Source organism: Egretta garzetta, unplaced genomic scaffold, assembly GCF_000687185.1.
Source record: "Egretta garzetta isolate BGI_Z169 unplaced genomic scaffold, ASM68718v1 scaffold383, whole genome shotgun sequence".
In the NCBI taxonomy this organism is placed as follows: Eukaryota; Metazoa; Chordata; class Aves; order Pelecaniformes; family Ardeidae; genus Egretta; species Egretta garzetta.
In genome coordinates, this window is record NW_009259100.1 from 1,839,485 (window position 1) to 1,858,929 (window position 19,445).

Sequence of the window (19,445 nt, forward strand, 5' to 3'; positions counted from 1 at the left end):
TTGTTTTTCCTCCCTGGCGACTTCAACCTAATGGAGAGGTTTAGCATCACCCTGTTGTGTTTCTGCCATACCCCAGACATGCTCCTTCCCCTTTGTTTCACTTCAGGACAGCAGCTTTAGCCACCCCACCCACACTCGTCCCACCTTTTTGGCTGGCAGTTGGTTAAGAAAGGTTATTTCAAGCATTAATCAATCTTCCCAGTCCCTGGGAGATGAACCAATAAAGGGGAAGGTGATTCTCAGCAGTTTCCTTTCTCCCCCAGCCCCCTTTCCAAACAGTTTATTTTAATTGGTACTAGATTATTTTCTGCAACCGTTACTAAGGAAACCTCTGTTACTATAGTAACCGTGTATGTTAAGTCAGTAGCCCTATATCTATTAAAATGCAGTATATACACATGCTGCGTGTGGCGGGGTTGCTAAATATCAACACACACACAGAGAGCCAGACCGGGGCTGCTGAGATCCAAGCATCCCTCCCTGTGCTCTTCCCACATCACAGCACCTCCAGCAGATGAAAATAAGGAGGATGGGCACCAGAGTATTTTTAAGCCTGGTGTTTGGGGCAACCGACCTGCACCTCATACGTGACAGATGTATTTCACTGAGGCAGCGAGGGCTTGTTCCCGGACCATAATCCCGGCAGTTCTCACTGTGTACAAACAACACGGACCCCTGAGGTCATCCAAGGGCTCCTGGGTGGCCTTCGTGCAGCTCTTCCTGCTTCCATTTGACACCTGGGAAGACGTCTTCTTTTGTGGGGGTAAGGGTGATGGGGAAGAAATCTTACTAACTCCAGTAAATATGAGATCTTAAATTCCACGCACACCCCCCAGCCCTCCGAGTCCTCCCTGGCAGCCGTTGCAGCCAGCGTTCAGGCATTTGCCCACGCATGCATGGAGTCCCCCAAATCTTGATGAGGTCATCACTTCTACTGCTGCTACCAGTGAGAGCAACAGGCCCTGGCAGGGAATTACAGGTCGTCCCTTTGCTAGACTGCATGGGCTCACACAGGTTTGTAACACCACGCGCAAAATTTCGTCTAGATTAGAGGTATCGCTGATATATAATGACACCCCTGCCAATGCACTTCTCAGCTAACGTGACTTATTTTCCTAACGGAGGCACACCACGGAAGATACAAGTGCAGGTTTTGTTTCCCTCCCACACAATTAGAGAGGACATTCTCAGTCTTTTCCAATCTGCGAACACCAAATGCTTCCCCATCCAGGCACCGGCTCCTGCATAGCAAACTCACGCCTACCTCTTCTTCATTACCTTTTGCGGATCCTATAGAAATAGCTCACGGCTTTCACAGGCCACAGGCTGAAAACAGCACGCTGAGTTGGAAACACTGTGGTGCACAGGTTACCCTGGGGCAGCTTCACCTTCGGGCTGCAAGCCGGTTTGCTTGCTCATGCGGGGCTGAGATCCTCTGCCCGCAGTCTGGCCAAGGCACGGGAAGCTTCGTGGGGCTGCTCGCACTTCTGCTCTCCCCCAGGAGGAGAGGAGGGAGGATCGTCAGCCACCACTCACAGATATGCAATCTAAACCAAAAGGCTCATCTTGCCCTTGGGAAGAATGATTTAAAAGGAGAGAGAAAAAGAAAAAAAATCCTGAAGTTAGGGGTCCAGGGTGATGGCGATGGCACAATACAATGCCAGGGAGTCAATCTCTTTCCATCCTGGTGGTAAGTCTATTCCAGGGCAAAGTGGGTCTCGCTATGCCCCGTGCAGCTTGCCAGGTCATGTTTAAAGATGCCTGCATGACACAGGAACGATTGTAGCTGCTGGTGCCTGAGCAAAATTGCAAGATGACGGACACCCCAGGCACTGAGCCAGCCTCGCCTCGCCCTTCTGACACAGGGGAAACTCCCTTTCCTGGCTGGGGGATTTGCCTGGGCAGGGAGCCAGGAGAGGGCTCGGCCTTCAAACGCTGAGATGATCCAGTCTGCCCCGGGGGGCTGGGGTTTCGGTGTGTCAGGGCAGGGCTGCTCCAGCCCTCTGTCAAGCAGCGGAGGCGGCGGGCGCAGCGATGTGAACAGGCACGGTTACACGGCATTTTCTGCTGCGCTGTCAAGAGGCTGATGTTCTCTTAACAGCCTCCCGAACATCTGCTTAGAGAGGGAAACAGGTGCATGTGTCTAGGGGAAGTTATCGTGCATATTATCTGCAAACCATAATCCTGTTGCCACGATGTCTCCTGGCTCCCTGGGGGGTGCCAGTAAAGAGGATATCGTACCTTGATGTACTGTAATTGGCCCTGCATATGCTATTAAGGCTTTCAATTTACACTGGCAACAAGTCATGGTTACAACCCTCATATTTTTTTTAAGCTAGCCTGGTCTCCCAGCCCCTGTGAAGCCATGCAACCTGCGAAAAGAACGCGTGCAGGCCAGGACGGAAGACATCAGCTCTCCGGTGGCACGGAGACGCGCTCTCCCGCATGGCTGAGGGCATCCTGCCGCATCTGCTGGAGGAGCTCCACGAGGCTCAATGGGTGACGACCCAGGCTGGAGCTTGGCCAGGACACAGGGAGGTTACATGTACATTCTTCAGGTGGAGAAGCTGGCAAAGACGCTAGGTGTCCGCAGCAAGCCCATACACTTTAGTAAGTGACACCTCACCTCACAGACTGTCCTCCAGCATCATCGTCCCTTTGCAGTAATTCCCAGGCCAGGGAAAACTTTCCTCCCCACTCATTTGCAGGGACACGCATTGCCTCAGGATACCTGCAGCAGCCTCTGGTCCTCAAAGATTCCACCTCTGGGCTGGGGGGCCAGGTCAGACACACCTTACAACCACAGCCGGCTACAGCGTGGCTAGGTACTCTCCAATCTGATATACATGGTAGGGGTTTTCTACACACCATCAAGCAGGCCATCGGTCTCCTCAAGCTGGGCATGTGGTCAGCAGAGTTACACAAATACTTGGGGGAAGGGAAAGCAGTCATCAGAGGAGGAGGACAGCGGCAGTGAGCGATTCACAGCTTTTCTGCTGACTCGCTGCCACGGTGAAGCCACTTGGCTCCCTCCCCTCTGTTTCCTAATTATCAAGCAGGGGTTACAACACTTACCTTCAGCAAAGCACTTCGCAACCTGTACCTGAAAATGCTGTGATGAAAAGATGCTCTGTCTCAGACTCCTTACATCATCTTCCCTTGTAGGCAGCAAGAAAATACAACAGCGGGAGTTCACTTCCCACCTGGGAGGCACTATTACCAAGCAGCCCTGGGAATGGCGATGTTTAATTGCAGCTGAAGATACCCTGCCCCCCAAAAAACCCCATACGGAACCCCAGCGTGCTGCCCTGCAGCAAAGGAGGAGGGGGCCGCCGGCTGGGGGAGGAGGCCGGTCCGGACCCGCCACGGGACGGGTGGCACAGGAGGAGTGGGCAGGAGGACGGCCACCACCAGCCCAGAGCGCCCCCCGGGGAGCCCTGTCACCATAGCGGGGAGGCAGTGTCCCACTTTGGAGGCTGCTGCCCTCTGGGGAGAGATCCGCCAGAAGACGCTCTTGCCTGGAGAGAACTGATGAAGTGTTGCAAAAAGTTTTCCTGGGGAATGTCCTACTTTTAAAAGCCTCCATCGGGATTTCAGTGTGCTGAAGGGGGATGGGGCAGGGGGGAGCAGAAATGAGGCTAACCCAGCCGGAACCCAGACATGGCTTAACACCATGCATGGAGTTTACCAGGTTGATCAGGACAGACTCATTTCCAGGAGCACGGCCCCAAGGCGACTCTTCCTGCGAGGAACCCATCGTACCCTCAGCATACAACCCTGAAAGGCACCAGCCGGGCTTTTAGCACAAACTCAGCCAACCCCTCAGCCTGCGGTCACAACCCAGAAATGCCTCATCATTTCCCTCACTAGGGCCCCAAAACCACTCGGTGCCCAAATTCCTGCCTGGGGATGTTTGCCTGGGATTCAAGGAATCCATGTACAGGTCACTGCCCTGCCACAGGCTCAGGCATGTACTAACGCTCAGCACCTCTGCCAGCCCTTCTCCCTTCCACAAAGCAGGGCTGAAGAGCCCCCTCTGCCTCCACACACGTTGCAAGGACACCGGCGTTAATGACCGTGGGGAACTGGGGCAACGGGAGTCAAGCAAGTACACGCCAGCCTTCTGACTCAGCGTGGCGAGGGGTGGGTGACTCACATTTACTAGGTTAGCTGCAAGCAAACCAATGTTCAAAAGAGAAAGATGTGCGAGCTCTTTCAGAGAAGGGGCGTCAAGAGGAAAGGCATTCGCGGAAGGGAAGAAGATGGGATGCTCCTAGGAGGACATTGCTCATTAGGCTTAACCGTGGCATAGAAATCACAGCAAAGCAAAGACAAAGACTTCCAGTGCCGGGGCAGCCTCTCCAGAGATGGCAGGAACATGGCAGCACAGCTCCCGACTCCTGTTACTCTCTTTTAACAGAACACAATCCCTCCTGAAACTGGATTAGCGAGGTTGCAAATTGCATTAGCCAACATGGGAGGCTGCTGGTGCAACAGGAGCAGAAGAAAGGGAAATAGCATTAGACTTTGCCTGCCATTATTACTGCCATTATTAACTTGTCACTTTACTGTAGTGTTCCTATAACAATGAATTATTGCCTGCAAACAGGCTGACATGATTGAATTATTGGGAGAGCAGCTCCATGGGAAGGAGAGACAACGTTAACCCTTTCCTGAGGAAGGCTCAGCTGCTGCCCCCTCCCAAGCGGGCAGACAAAGGAGCTGAGGCTTTGACTTTGAACACCAGCCTGCCATCTTGACCTTCAGCAGTGCTGGTTTCATAGCAATGCCAAAGGTTTCTACGGTCCCCAAACGGCTCAGGTCCTGGTTGCACGTGGGCTGCTCTGGGTTGGACATGCAAACAAAAGCAGAATATAGGTCTGTCTGCAGCAGCGATAGAGAGATGCAGCTGGAGCTCTCCTATCTTTGCAGGGCTTCCTATGGTCTCTCTAGCCTACTAATTTCCTAAGGTTAAATCCTCACTTTTGCATGCTACTCCTTTCTCATACAGAGAAGATTGGTCTTTGGACAAGCCACCAAACTGACTGACTGCTAGTCTGGATGGATATGTGTCACCTTTTTTCCCCTCTCCCTCCCCGCAGGGACAGTACTGCCTGCTTGCAGTCAGACAGGCTGCTAATCCAACTCCGCTCTGCCCTGCCCGACTCCCCTGGAAGAGACGGTGCGATGGCCCTTTCACAGGGGGCTGAGCCAGGGCAGAGCCCCTGCACGGAGTGGGAAGGAGCAGGCATGCCTTCACTCCCCCAAGCCATGCCCCTTGGCCACCCAAACGCCACCCCTATGCCCCCCCTTGGTCTCTTCCTCCCTACAAGTACTGCTCACATTTTGCTAAAAATCAGCTCCATGACAATTCTCTCCTGAATTTACGGTTCCTTGTATGAATGCCACAAATAATGCCTCCTGCAGCACAGACTGGCGGGTGCTCCCAGCCCCAGGAGCAAGCCTAGGAGCTGGCTGTGACCCGCCTCCTCTCAGGAACAGAAAGAGGCCAGGAATAAACCACCAGGTGACCCACACGTCACTGTGTTCAGCAAGCTGCCGCAGAGTCCATAGCCCAGCAAGCACAGACGTTCCCGAGCCTCATAGCCTGTGGCCCAGCTACTGCTGGGTACTTCAGTAAGCTGTGCATATCCATGCTGACCATCACCCATTCCAACAGCCCCATCCCAAAAGTGAGCACCATGCACAGGCACGTGCCCCGAAGCACACTGTACTACTGTAACTTGGGGAAGTGGAGCTTGACATGCTTAAAATGCTGCCGGTGGGTGCTGTGGCAAAACAGAATGGGCATCTCCCCTCGTACTCTGTGGGGGACCTGCTTGCATCAGATGCTCTGCTGTACCCACAGAAGGTGAGCACCGCATCAACCAAACCTACTGGCAACTGGCCTAATGCCTCCCTCTCCCAAAAAGCAGCACGGTCAGACCGCTGACCTACCGAACACATCGGTAGCGGGCAAAGTCCATCGCCGCACGCCTCACGCTGTGGCACAAGCACTGCAGGCGGTGACGAGGACATCTGCTCAGCCTGGGATTGCCAGCCGTGCTACGCCGGAGTCTGCGGAGCAGCTAACAAACTAGCAGGTAACCAAGCGGGGCCTCGGGGAAGGATGCGTATGTGACCCAGAAAGTCTCTTTGAAGCCCAGAAGCCATACATCTGTGGCATATACGGAAAAGGTCATGTGTGTAGTGCCGGGATGGAGAAAGCTAGGAAGCCCACGGCCTCCAAGGTCCAGCCATGGGTAAGCCAGAGACCACAGGCTGGGACATGCCACTGGCCTGGGAAAAGGAAGAGCTTCCCCAAGAAACAGAAACCACGTCTCTCTGAAGGACAGCAAGAAACAAGTATGCCCCAAAGCAAAATGCCCCACAAACCTACACCCAGAAACCTTCCTGCCAAACCCTGAAATGAATGTAAAAGTTCTGCAGGAGAGAGGGGAGGGGAGGGAGGAATAAAAGATTCCCAGCATGAGTTGTGCCTGCTGTCAGAGAACAATATACGGCTCACTGATCACTTGAAAATTAAAATATGGAGATAGGATCACCGGAAGATAAATTCAGTACCAAGCTACAGCCACCGAGGATAAAGAAAGAAAAAAATAACGTACTGAGATATTTAATCAACCCCTCATCAGGAAGATTTCAAACAAAGGAGTGCTCTGTCAATTAGGAAAAAAAAGTAATTCAATGTACCTGAAGAGCAAGTTGTAACAAATACAGCAGCACTACACACAAACTCCCATGCCATTCTGGACGCTGGCCGTTAATGGCCAAATTTCCTAACAGGGTGTCAGAAAAATACTTGAGAAGTTTGTGTAGGTGCACGCTGAGAGTACAGCTGCACCCTGTAGCGCATGGCTGACTTTTGCACGCACTGTATTTGACTTGAGTGTTTTCAGCAGCTACCGCTAAAGAGCTGGCTGCTATGCAGAGAGAGATAAGATGCTGAGGGTGGTACAAAATGCCATTTTCTTGCCATCCAGAGAGCAAGCTCTCCAGACAGACCTCAGGCAGGATCACGAAGTCTTTTGGACGCTGCCCTCACAAGCCCTGCCAGCCCCAGGTTGTCAGTGCTGCCCTCCATGCAAAGATAAAGACCCCTGAGAAGGACCAAACTGAATCCACCCAAGAGCTAACTCACCTTTAACTATTCCTTTCCACTGGCTTAATTTTCTGCAGGTTTAGCAAACTGAGCTGGTGCACAGCGGGATTGATGCTGGCACAAGGAATGGGACAGGACCATGCAGCCAGCAGCACGCACGAGGGATGAGGATCACCTCCTTCTGTGCAACCAAGTGCTCTATCAGCTCCACCTGCACCCTAAATGCTCAGGATACTGCTGCCTCCATAAATTAACTGGCAAATCTGTCTACTGTGTGGAAGAACAACCAAGCGAAATGAGCCATCTGTCGTTTCTCAAGAAACTGTCGTCTTGAACTTCTTAAGGATAGAGGAATTATTACAGCAGGATGGCCTACAGATCCATCATTATCTAGGCTCCCTGCTTCTCTATCATATGGAACAGGGGAAAGCATAGGAATTTTCTTTAACAGCATCCCAAAGTCCTATTTAACCAAGTAAGATGGCCCTGGGAGCCACCTTTTGTGTATACATGTTAAAATAAAAGACCCTGAACCATAGGTTCAGCATGTCCGGAGCCTGCCATTTTGCTGTAAGGAAGCAGATCACAGGTTCAGTGACCCCAGGAATTTAGTCTCTGACCAATGTCAGAACAGGTAGAAATCCCAAAATAATCAGCCTCTTATGAACCAAGGTTCTGGAAAAGCGTTCAGACGAAAATTGTCCTTGTTCATCCTGTTGACACAGAGGTATTAATCTCACAAGGTAAAATCACCATGGGAAAAAATGGCTGGGTTTATTTTACTGAAGTTGTTTCCTTTACGTGGGCATTGCTGCACCACCTGCCTATGCAGGTCACTGTCGCATTGAAGAGCAAAGCCGTTGTGTCCAGCCAGCTGTGTCCCACCAGCAGAAGACAACCCCAGACCATCAGTCGAACCAATGCTCATGAAGGCAAGAGGCAGGGGATTTACAGCAATTGGGGCTGGGCCATCTCTCTGCCTGGCTGCTCAGCACTGTTCTTCTCAAAACAGGACACAGCCTGCCTGTGCAAAGGACTGATGGGGAATGTGTAGTTTCTCATCCCAGGAGAAGCATCCTGTGTGATATGGAAGCTAGAAAAATGGTACAGGTCCCATGCACAAGGATGGACAGCCAAAGCTGCTGCTCGGGAATGCTGGGAGGGACACCTGGCCTGGGTACCATGCTGACTGGAGGGCTGAGAATGCAGCAAGAGAAAAATCACGCTGCTGCAGCACTGAGTCTGCCGGCCCTGAGGCCACTCACCTTGTGGAGACCAGTGGGGCAGCCAAGGGGCTGGGGCTCCATGCACGGACTGGGGAAGGAGAACGGTGGTCAACACCTGGCTGGAAACCCGCTCATCGTCAGTGCTCCCTCTCCTGCAAGGGCTGGCCCTCCTGACTCTGCTTTTGAAGACTTCAAGGACATGAGGGATGCGCAAAGCTTTAGAGCTGGACAATGTCTAAGTACTGTTCACTGCAGAGTATTTTAGTCCAAGGAGAGCAAACAGAGAATCGATGAGAAGCTAGTGTGTGGAGAGAAGATGTTCAAGACAGCATGAAAGAAGGTGCATGTGCACAGACTGCAAACAGGCTGACACCGTGGTTCTGTATATGCATGCTGCAAATGGGAGTGGAAAACCACTCAGGAGATATCAAAGAGAGAAGCAGAGAGGGCTTTGAAATCGAAGTGAAAAAATTGCTCCTAAAAAGTAACCTTGAAGAGAGTTAATTTGAACAGAGCAGCATATTCTGAATACATCTCAGGTCTCCTGGCATTGTCAGCCTTGTTCAGGGGCTGAAAAGCAAGACTGCCCGCAGGGAAGATCAATGGGCACACACAGAGCAGGCTGAGCTGGGTTAGGGTCCCACTAGGTGCAAGGATGCGTTCCTGCCCCCTTCACCCTCGTGAAATGCATCTGAGATGCTTCACACATTTAAAATCCAACTTCTCAGGTTATGCCCTTGGGTGCATTTTCCAGGCTAAAGCCCCAAGGGAAGCCCTGAACATAACTGACTTGCAGTCAGCTCAGCACACTTGGCTCTGACAGAAACATTTCATGGGCAAAACTGCGGAGGAGCCAAGTATCAATGCTCCCAGGCAGGAAACCAAAGGCGGGGGGGTGGGGAGGTGAAACACGGACCCTGTAAGACCCAGTGTCGGCACCCCCAGCCCGTGCTGGGTCAGGAATGCTGCAGCACAGCCAGCATGAGCTCCCTCCCTTGCTGCTCACGCCGATGGGCTCGTTTCCACGTGGCAATGTTTTTGTGGGATCAAGACCCTGTTTGCTCTGGTTGCTGCAGCTCTGCTGACACCAAAATAACCTCACACCCACACATGACCCGCATTGGGCCAGATTTGCCCAGCTGAATAACATGGTGGAGCACCTCTCCGAAACCACAGCCAGCTTGACAAGGCCAGCCAGCAAGCGCCCCGCTGCGAGCAGGGCAGGGAGAGCATCCTCATGTGGCGAAACCCCACCTCAAATCTGTATTTACAAACCAGTGCCAGAACACTAGAGGGTATGTTATGTACCACAGCAGCAGCGAGAAGGCTCTTGGGTGTGTGTGACAGTGATGGTACATGGAGAAGATGGGGGACAGGGATGCTGGGAGCAGCGTGTGATGGCTAAGTGCAGAGAAAAAGCACCCCAGGTGTGCTAGCCTGGGATAAATAACTGTGCCAAGGAGGTGACAGCAAGAGTAAGTGAGGAAGCTGTCCCAGGGGACCCGGCAAGTGTGGGGACAGAGCTCCCCAAGGCAAACGTGCAAGGGTAGGAGACTACCAGGGTTATGAGGTGGAGGAAGCAAACCCACCTGTGCTACCTGGAAAAGGGCTCCAGCTGGGTCGCTAATGCAGGTCTATATAAGGGGACAGCCCCAGGTCACACAACACCGAACCCCTTCATTTTGTCTGTTTGGTGTGCTGGAAGCCGACAGGAAAGAGCAGCAGCTCTGAGGCAGAACAGCAGGTCTTACCCCACCGGTGATGAAGGGAAAGGAGCAAGTCCCCGAGCACCCAGGGGAGACGAGATTGCTCTGCGCCACAGCCGTGGCTGCTGCTGAACAGCCTCCTGTCTCTCCTGAGCACTCCTCCATCACTCACGCAAGAGTACAACTGTTTGCCAGATGGAGCAGGCAGCCATAAAGCAGGGAAGCAGTGCTATTCTACAGAGCAAAACCACTCTGGGATCAAGCAAGCAGCAAACTTAAGTTTCCAGACTTCACTCCTGTAAGGAAGTTTCCAGCTCATTAGCTTTCCTTGTTTAACTTTATTGCTGGATGCTGCCAGCAGCAAAAAGTGTCAGGTATTTAAGTAGGCACTTTCCAAAGTGGCCTTTGAAAACACTTGTTTGAGCCTCTATTCAAGAGTCTGGGAGCGGTCAGTACCCCACTGGACACCCGTGGTAGAAAAGGCATCTTTCACATCCATCCATGAGAGGATTCCTCATATGCAGACGTTACTAAGAAATGAGACAGAAGAAAGGCATTAACAGTAATACCTGATTTTAATTTGTTAGGGAAAGCCTCTCCTGGTTCTATGCAAGTGTCTTGGCAATTGCTTGAAAATCAGTCCTCCTTTCCCAAAATCAAGTGTGCCATAAAGCAGCCTGTTTTCCCAAGTCTTTTCTGCCTCATTCCCTCCTCAACCTCCCCATGTCCCCAGCCTGTGCCGTTACAACCATCACCGAGTCTTCAGAGGGAAGGACGAGTGGGATACTGAGCAGCCTCTCTGCGGCTGCCAGGGATGGGCTTGGACCAAGAGGTAAGGGTCCTCTGCTCCCCACTCCTTAGGTTTCTCCGGCCACTGCTACCTCAACGCCGCCAGACTGCCATCAGCGGTGGTTTCTCATGGACAGCAGGAGAACGGCAGAGCACTCTGTGCCCACCCTGCTCCCAAAGTAAGGTTCAGGAAGAAGCCTCCCCCTTCTCCAAGGCCAGCTGAGGAGCCTCCACCCTCCCCCTCCACGATGGTCTGAACCTGACAGCTCCTAATAAACCAAAGTTTACGAAGCAGCGCCCGGAGAGACCCTGGAAGCTAATTAATGCTCTAATGAAGAGCCTGACTGCCTTGTTTGCTTGACGGCTCCCAGGTCAATCAATCTGCCATAGCCTGGCTTGCAAAAAAGCAGCGAGGAGCCCAGCACCCCTGGCATCTGCTCAGTTATCATCCCCCGCCACCCCTCCCCATCCCTCCTCCCACGTTCATTACTGTCAAAAAGCCGGCAGCAATAGGCAACTGCAGATTTATAGAGGCGATTGCAGCTTCTCCCCGTGCACCCGCTCCGGGATTAGTCATGACGGAACCGGACGAGGGATGACATGAGGATGGAGGGGTGGGAAGAGGTGTGGGGAGGTGGGTGCCCTGCAGGTTGGGATGGGCAGGTCTGTGCCCAAGTATGAAAGGGGCGAGGGGGTGCTTGGGGGGCTTTGACACAATTTCCTGCTTGGGTGAAAGCTCTGCTTTTTTAACCTGCTGTTGCCAGAAAGGCTCCCCAGCGCTCAGACCCCAGGCACTCTCAAAGCTCTGCTGAATCACCCCCTCGCTTGTGCTGCAGGGGAAAGATAAGTGCAGTAATGCATACGAGGACAATGGCGATTTAATACACCACCACAAATCTGCTCAAGCCTCCTTGCCAAAAGAGTCCTACCCAGATGTCCTAGCCTCTCCAGAGCCCTCATCATGCACAGTGCCGCCGGAGACTGTCTGCTGCCCTTGTCTGAGTCCCACAGACCGCAGGGACACATGCTGCTCCCAGACAGCACCTCCCGTCTGAGCCACTCCATCCCCGAAAGCCTGGCAGAGAGAAGCAAGATCCAAGGAGGAGCTGGGAACAGAGGCTGCCTGGTAGCCCTCAGATCTCCCCTTGACCCACATGCATCTATCTACCACCTTCCTCCCTCAGGCAGGACTGGGAGCCCAGGCCACCGTTCCCCCTCCACGCTGCGTGAGGAAGGGGGCAGAGCCCCAGCTTTCGGGGACAAGAGAACCAGGGTTTCAGCGGCAGGCCAGATACTGCAGCGGAAGGGGAGCCCCAAACACAAGGCTGCGGGTGGGAAGAAATCTCCACCCCCGCACTTGGGGCGCTCCTCTGTGTGGTCTCCTGCCACCTTTGGCTTTGGGGAAGCAGCTGTCATGAACCGAGCCATGCTTTTATTGTTCCTCCCCTCCTGCTGCAACACAAGCTCACCGGGAAAGAAACAACAGGAAGCCTGAGAGATGGAAGTAAAAAGGAGAGCGCTGTGTTGTAAGGACACGAAATGGCCACAAGCGACCTAGCCGCTCGCCAGTCTGGTCCACAACCCTGCCCGACAGACCCCCAACACCAGCCTGGATGTTTGCCCCAGCCCACAGCAGTTAAAACCCAGCACTCACCCTACAGCAGTGCAGGTCCCTCTTCCTGCAAAGCACACATGAGCTACCTGAGGCAGCATGCCGTACCTGTGCTCAACCTTCCCCATATTTTGCAACCCAGCTCATGCTGGCTTGCATGACAGCAAGGAGCAGGCCACGAGAGGGAGAAACACTGGAGCTTCAGATCCTGCTGCCACTGCGTTTTCCCAAGTCACCAAGTGATGGACAACATAGCCTCGTGATACCTCAATTCTCTGTAAGCTCTCATGTGTACACAGCCAGCATCCTTCGTAGGGCTTTTCCTCATGCTGCTTAATAACTGCGTCATGCCCGAGGGGCCAGGAACGTCACACTCAAAGGCCGAATCTGGCTCCAGGTGCCATGCAGGGCACTTCTGCCATCCCACCTACAGATCTTCACTTCAGAGCTGGATTAATGCTGCCATTGCCTGCCTTATTCACTCCTTCCTTCAGGAGCTACGTGTTTTGTTTCTCAAATACTGCTCGTTTCTTCCCAGGGGTAGGAAAGGACCGGTGTGTTTCAAGCTGCTGGCATTTCCTCAACATTACCTGCTGGCCACGAGATAGCCGTAGGTGAAGTTACTTTGCAGCCACATTAATACATGCCAATTCAAAACCAGCACCGTCACCTCCGCAGTTACCACTCAGCACGGATGACAACTACAAACACTGCCCACTGCAAGAGCGCCGAGGAGAGACAGCCTAGCACTGAAACAGCAAACTGACACACCAGGAGAGGCTCCAGCACCCTGTCCCTTGAGGATGTGGGATTCCACAAAGCAAAGAGATTAATGAAGCAGTCAGGAAGCCGCTATTTTACCTTTCTCACCTGAACACACTTTAAAGGCTGATGTGTATCGATTGCCATGTCTGCACCTGGAACCTGCCAACTAGAAAGGTCACTCTGATAAACAGCGAGCAGGGGTTTAAGAGGAAACCAGAATCCCAGCATTAACTTACAATCTGGAAACACACACTGGCTCAATTTGCCGAAAGGCCTCCAGAGAAGCCTTCTTTATGGTGTCCCTTAGTGGAGACAGTTCACCCCAAACTCACTGGCACATGGGTCAAAGCAGGAACCCGTGGCTTGCGGGCAAGGGAAAGGAGAAAGCTAGGACATAGACATCCAGTAGCAGCCTGAAGTTATACCATATTAAGGCAACTACAGAGCCACAGATTTAGATCAACAGAGTCCTCAGGTGATCAGTTTTTCAGGGGTCCCAAATGACCCCTTTTGAAGCGGCCCTGGATATTAACCTGAAAACCAGTATCTGCTTCACCAGCACAGGTCTGACCTGTGGTGACTGAGGAAGGAGCCTCCCACATCATTCTGGCTCCTCTCTGGACCTTATCCAGCCCAAGACCCAGCAATGACATGACACGACACAACCTTTTGCAGCCCGCAAAACCAGGGAACACCACAGCAGTTGCTGGTATGACTGCCAGCATTGCATGCACGGAGAACATCAACCACCCGCTCTCAGAGGCTGCCTGGGACATGGAAACAAAACACAGAGAAAGCTCAACCGTGGCACTGGGGATGCTCTGAGGAGTCCCCCTCTTCTCCTCCATCCTCTTGTGGGTCATAAAACCACAAACATTGTGCAAGGCTCATTGGACTGACAGCTAAGATTTGTGTAGCTGTAGTTTGTTGAGCAGCAGAGAGATAGGGAGAAGTAAAAACCACAGAGACCTACATGACTTGTTCTGTTAAGGCATCACTTGATGGTTATTGCTCCAGTAAAGAAGAACTGGCTGGTAGAGCATGGTTTAAATGCCCTTTAAACATCCTCCTGTCCACCCTGAGCTGTGACACAGAGGCTCTCTTCTGGAAGCTGTTATCAAGGACTTCTCTTTCTCTCTGTCTCACACACATATGCATGCACAGAGATGTGCCATGAAGAAGCATATTACACCAGGGACCACAGCCAGTCAACACCGTTTCCTAGGGAAATAAGCTAAAATGATGAACATCACCAACCTGACCTTGCAAGCCATAAAACATGTATTACAAGGCAGGATAATCAAGATAAATGGAGACGATTAACCTGGAGATGAGGGCAAGGAAGGAGGGAGGGGAAAAAAGAGGATGGAGAGCTCATGAGGTGCCTGGAGCTCACAGCATGCCCTGACTTTTCCAAAGACATGCTAAGGGTTGGGGAAGGTGGAGGAGAGTATGAAAAAGGCCACTGAGGGGAAAACCAGAAAGCTCAAGCCAGAAGAACAGACCCTAGGAAGGAGTCCCTCTGCACAGGAATACGAAGGGAGGACTGACCATGCTGCAAGGACCTGAGCCAAGAGTCTTAAAGGTGCTAAAAGCCTCACTCCAAACATCAGCTCAAGCCGTAAGGCCAAGACAGCAATAAACCATTCAGCTCAGCGACAGCCCAGAGCTGCCCTGACCATGCATCTCTGCACCCTTCAAGGACAGTAGAAGGCACCACACCAAAGTATCAGCGATAAGGCCTACAGAAGGTACCTAACTCTCTCCACTGGCTGTACATGGAGCATAAGCACCACACAGGTTTTCTGACTCTCCCTACCAAGCCAGAAGTCTTGCCTGGCTGTTGCACACTCTGTGTGGGCACCCATAGCCTTGGTGACTTCCAGCTGGAAAGGGCTCGGTTTCTGGTGGGTATGAAAGTCAGGCTCTTTGCTCACTAGCTGCTTTTGAAGATGTCTCCAGCAGAGCAAGACATGCAGCCAGCTACTAGACAAGAGCTGCAGCACCTCACCTATGGCACGTCTGCATGCGCAGGCTTTGGACGGAGCATGTCTCTCTCCTTTGATCCTCTTTGCCCTGTCCCTCTCCTTTCTTCCCCAGGTTAGTCTGCTCTGATGAATGCAAGTGGCAACCTGAAAGGCACCTGTGTCTCACAAGAACAGCCCAGAGACTGGACCAAGCTGCAGTCACCTCACCTCCCAGAAGAAAACCCCATGAATAGCACGCAACGAGCAAAGAGAGGACCTGGTTCCCCAGAGGTGAATAAGAGAGAGCCAACATATCCGTGGCCAAAGAGCCAAGCAGTCCCACCTGTACTGTGCACAACTGTGAGACATCAGTTGTAGCCATGAGAGCAATCTTCACTCTGGAGAGACCACTGCAGCACTGGTAGGTACCCCGTCCCTGCGATGCACCCCCCAGCTCCTCTCGCATGCTCTGGGCACTCACCTGGCCGTAGGACCCTTATTTCCAGCAGATTGGAGGTTCTGTCCGCCAGCCGTGTCCAGCTGCTGTTGTAGTTCTTCCTCCAGAGCTCGGCCACACACTGGTACTTGCCGGCCTCCGTGTCGCTTGCCCTGCTGATGCTCAGGCGCACGTTGTTGCTGGACTCGGCCTTCTCGATGGCGGTGCGGGTCCGGAAACCCATGTACCTGTCGCCCCACTGGACGCCACCGTCACGCGTGAAGGTGACCAGGTCGTGAAACTCTGTGCTACCCGCTGGCTGGAAACGCCACGTCACCGACACTGGTACCCACGACGGGTAGTGGGGCTTGATGATGCACTGAAGGTCGAAGGACTCGTTGTAGGTCACCCCGGGGGTGCGGGAGATGGCTGTGACAGCAAAGCCGGCCTCTGTGGAAAGAGAAAAAAGCTTTGAGAGACACCTGCCTAACAAGGCCCTGCTGTTAGCATGCAAAAGCTCGAGCGTGGTCATCCAGTCATGGGCATGGAATAATCAGCCACTCACATAGTGTTGGCTCCTTGTTTGCAATTGCAAAATGGCATGAAAAGCAGCGGCAAAACCACAGTTAAGTGCCTGCATAGTGGTGACTGCCTGCGTGAGCACTGGCTGCGGCGGGGGCAGGATCATGCTCTATTTTTGCCCAGAGGAGCAAGATCCCCTGAGTCCCGGAGGGCAAGCACCCAGCCTCTGCACACTGCCAAAGCCCCGTATGGAAATGCAGCAGTGCGGTGGCAAGGGAGCAGCACCAGGCAGAGCAGCTACCCAGCGCCAGCCTGACTGCTTGCAGACCCTGTGATTCACATCCACCTCTCGGGCAGGGGGTCCCCACCCCATCCCCCACCCCAGGTCTGTGGCTGGTTGCTGCAGGTAAAGGAAAGGTGAGGAGAGTGAGAAGTAGCAGCCTTCGTTCATGCATTGGAGAGGTGACAGCAGTTATGAAACCCCAGGATGGACGCAACAGAGAGAGAGAGAGAGAGAAGCTGGTTGCTCCTGTTCTTCACACAGCATGGCTTTGGTTCTCTTCCAGATCACAGCTCCAGGACGGCTTTATGCAGTTACCCTCGCGTGTGCACCCCTCCACATGTCGGTCAAGGCATTCTGACTCGTCAACCCCCAGCACTTTGTTGGTTTAGGGGAGTTTAAAACCAGCAGTCTATTAGTAATTTGAAGACAACATATTCCCAGTCAACTGCCTTACATTTTGGGTCAGGGCACTTCCACTGCTTAGTTGTTTGAGCTGCAGATAGAAAAATATTTTCTTCTCTTCCAGTCACTTCAGTGCAGCCAGCAGATTTAGCAGAGATCTTGTCTTCCACCGGCTGCATCCTCAAGAAGCGCTCCCTTCCCGGGAGGCTCTGTAGGGTGTCCCACGCCGGCTGGCAGCTCTCCTCCCTCCCCCCTGCAGCACTGAGTCTCCTGGCACCTGGCACAGCCCCAGCTGCAGGGGAGAGCCTGGCCAGTGCCCAGTATCTGCGCGCCTCCAGCAAGTGCCTCTGCAGCCCCGCGGTGTCATCATGCCAGAGCTCCGGGAGGTGTAATTACTGAGAAAACAGGTCAATCTTTGGGATTAAAGCCTCTTGCAGCATGTTCAGTGATGATCCGGGAGAAGAGAGCAGGACCCAGGCTGTCTCCTCTGCAGGACTGCTGCATCTCATACCCAGGTAAGCCCTTACCTTCAGAGGCTGCAGCAGCCCTCCTGCCCTGGCAAGCGTGTTACCGGGCCCAGCTCAGAGCACCGCTGAGCCAGCGATGGCCCTAGAAAGTCAACTTAATTTCACCGAGACCAACTGACTTCGTAAAGTTTCATCTCTGGTTGGCCTGGCCAAGGAAGATTCATGAAGGGGCTTCTCTTGACTGCTGGGCAAAAGCCAAGTCTGTTTCTCAGGTCCTCAACTCAACCAACACGTTCATGGCACTTAGGTTAACATGCAAAGGCCTTTCTTCCTTCGGGACTTCACACAAAAGGAGAAAAGCCACGCATAAAAGCGGGCAGATTTTCTGCAAGACCTCCATATGAGAAAACAGCAGCCCCCCCCAACCCTGCCTGCTCCCTCCTTCTGCAGCCCGCCAGGGACTGAAGTCCCTGCCAGGCACTTGAGATCCTCAGAAGGTCAGGGACATCGGGTCTCACCCAACAGCACATCTCTTTTCCGGCTATTGCTTCTGAACCACCCTGTAGATAGATTTATGGGTTTGAACATCATCCGTGCTGGTTCAGCTGAAGAGTTTCTTACCCTAGCAGACTGGCAAATGGTTAGACCTTAACTTGAAATGTGAGTGTCACTAAATTTACCGCATTTTTTTTTACTAGCAATTTCTGTAGCCATAAACCTCTTTTGCTCTTTCTTAGCACCTTCCATTTGATTTTCTCGGGATGCTTTGAAAACATTACGTGGAACAAAAAATACCAGATTCAGCAGCAACGGAACAATACTCAGTATTTTCTCCACTAAATTTTCATGAGCTACTTCAGCTTTGCTAGTTGTAGGAAGAGGACCGAGGAATTTCTTCAGACTTGACAGAACGTGTTCACCAGCCGGTGATTTCTCTGGGACAAGGAGCAGAGGAGAAGGGACAACTACCTTTCCATCACATCTTCTGGAACTGCTGGGCAATTGCAAGCATCTTAAATTTTAACAGGAATAAAAGTGATACATTTTAAAATCTCAACACTTAATCTCAACACTTCTACAAGTGGCAGAGTAAAGAGAAGGGCTGATACGTGGACTTAACAGCAGGCCAAATGCTGCTGACCTCATGAGGAGGATGCTGTTGAAAGCAGATGAGAATCTGTCTTCAGCTCTTTACAAACTAATGTCCCTGCCTGCTTTTGGAAGCCATACAGCAAAGACTTCTAGCTCCATTCAGAACAGCCTCTGAAAGAAGGTCAAAAGTGAAGGGGAGGAAAGGAGGAAAAAAGCAAGATTTTAATCAGAATATGATGCAACTTTGAAGTCTGGTCTCTCACACTTCTTGCCAAAGCTTAAGATTAATATTGCAGAGAAGAAAAAAAAAAAAACCCAACCCCCCCCAAATTCCTATCTCGACTTTCCAATAGAGCTCCCCAATTGTTTATAGCCCTGGCATTCTGCAAATCAGTGGCCTCATAGGAGCAGTCATCCTTTTTTCAGTTTCCTGCAGAGCACTTTGGAATTAGTCCAGGACTTAATATAGCAAGGCCTGAGCGGGATCAAAGTCATTCACAATCCACACAAAACCCCTACCTGCCCTCTCCTAAACTGATGTGGTTTCACTGTGTTTGAAATGGAGGAGCTCTTTGGCAGAGCAGAGTACCAGCTGCAATGATCCCAGGTTCTAGTTCAGTTTGGTCATGGACAACGTTGTGGTTCCGTTGCTCCTGTTCTTCACACAGCATGGCCTTTGTTCTCTTCCAGATCACAGCTCCAGGACGGCTTTATGCAGTTACCCTCGCGTGTGCACCCCTCCACATGTCGGTCAAGGCATTCTGACTCGTCAACCCCCAGCACTTTGTTGGTTTAGGGGAGTTTAAAACCAGCAGTCTATTAGTAATTTGAAGACAACATATTCCCAGTCAACTGCCTTACATTTTGGGTCAGGGCACTTCCACTGCTTAGTTGTTTGAGCTGCAGATAGAAAAATATTTTCTTCTCTTCCAGTCACTTCAGTGCAGCCAGCAGATTTAGCAGAGATCTTGTCTTCCACCGGCTGCATCCTCAAGAAGCGCTCCCTTCCCAGGAGGCTCTGTAGGGTGTCCCACGCCGGCTGGCAGCTCTACTCC

The 19,445-nt window shown here is 52.3% G+C and overlaps 1 protein-coding gene across 1 annotated transcript in view; it reads right to left on the reverse strand.

Moving 5' to 3' along the window:
* LOC104123019 (immunoglobulin superfamily member 3) overlaps positions 1–19,445 on the reverse strand; it is a 74,954-nt gene that overhangs the window by 11,753 nt on the left and 43,756 nt on the right. Inside the window, 1 exon segment of the mRNA XM_035890749.1 lies at positions 15,670–16,074. Within this exon segment, the coding sequence (XP_035746642.1) occupies positions 15,670–16,074 (405 nt within the window).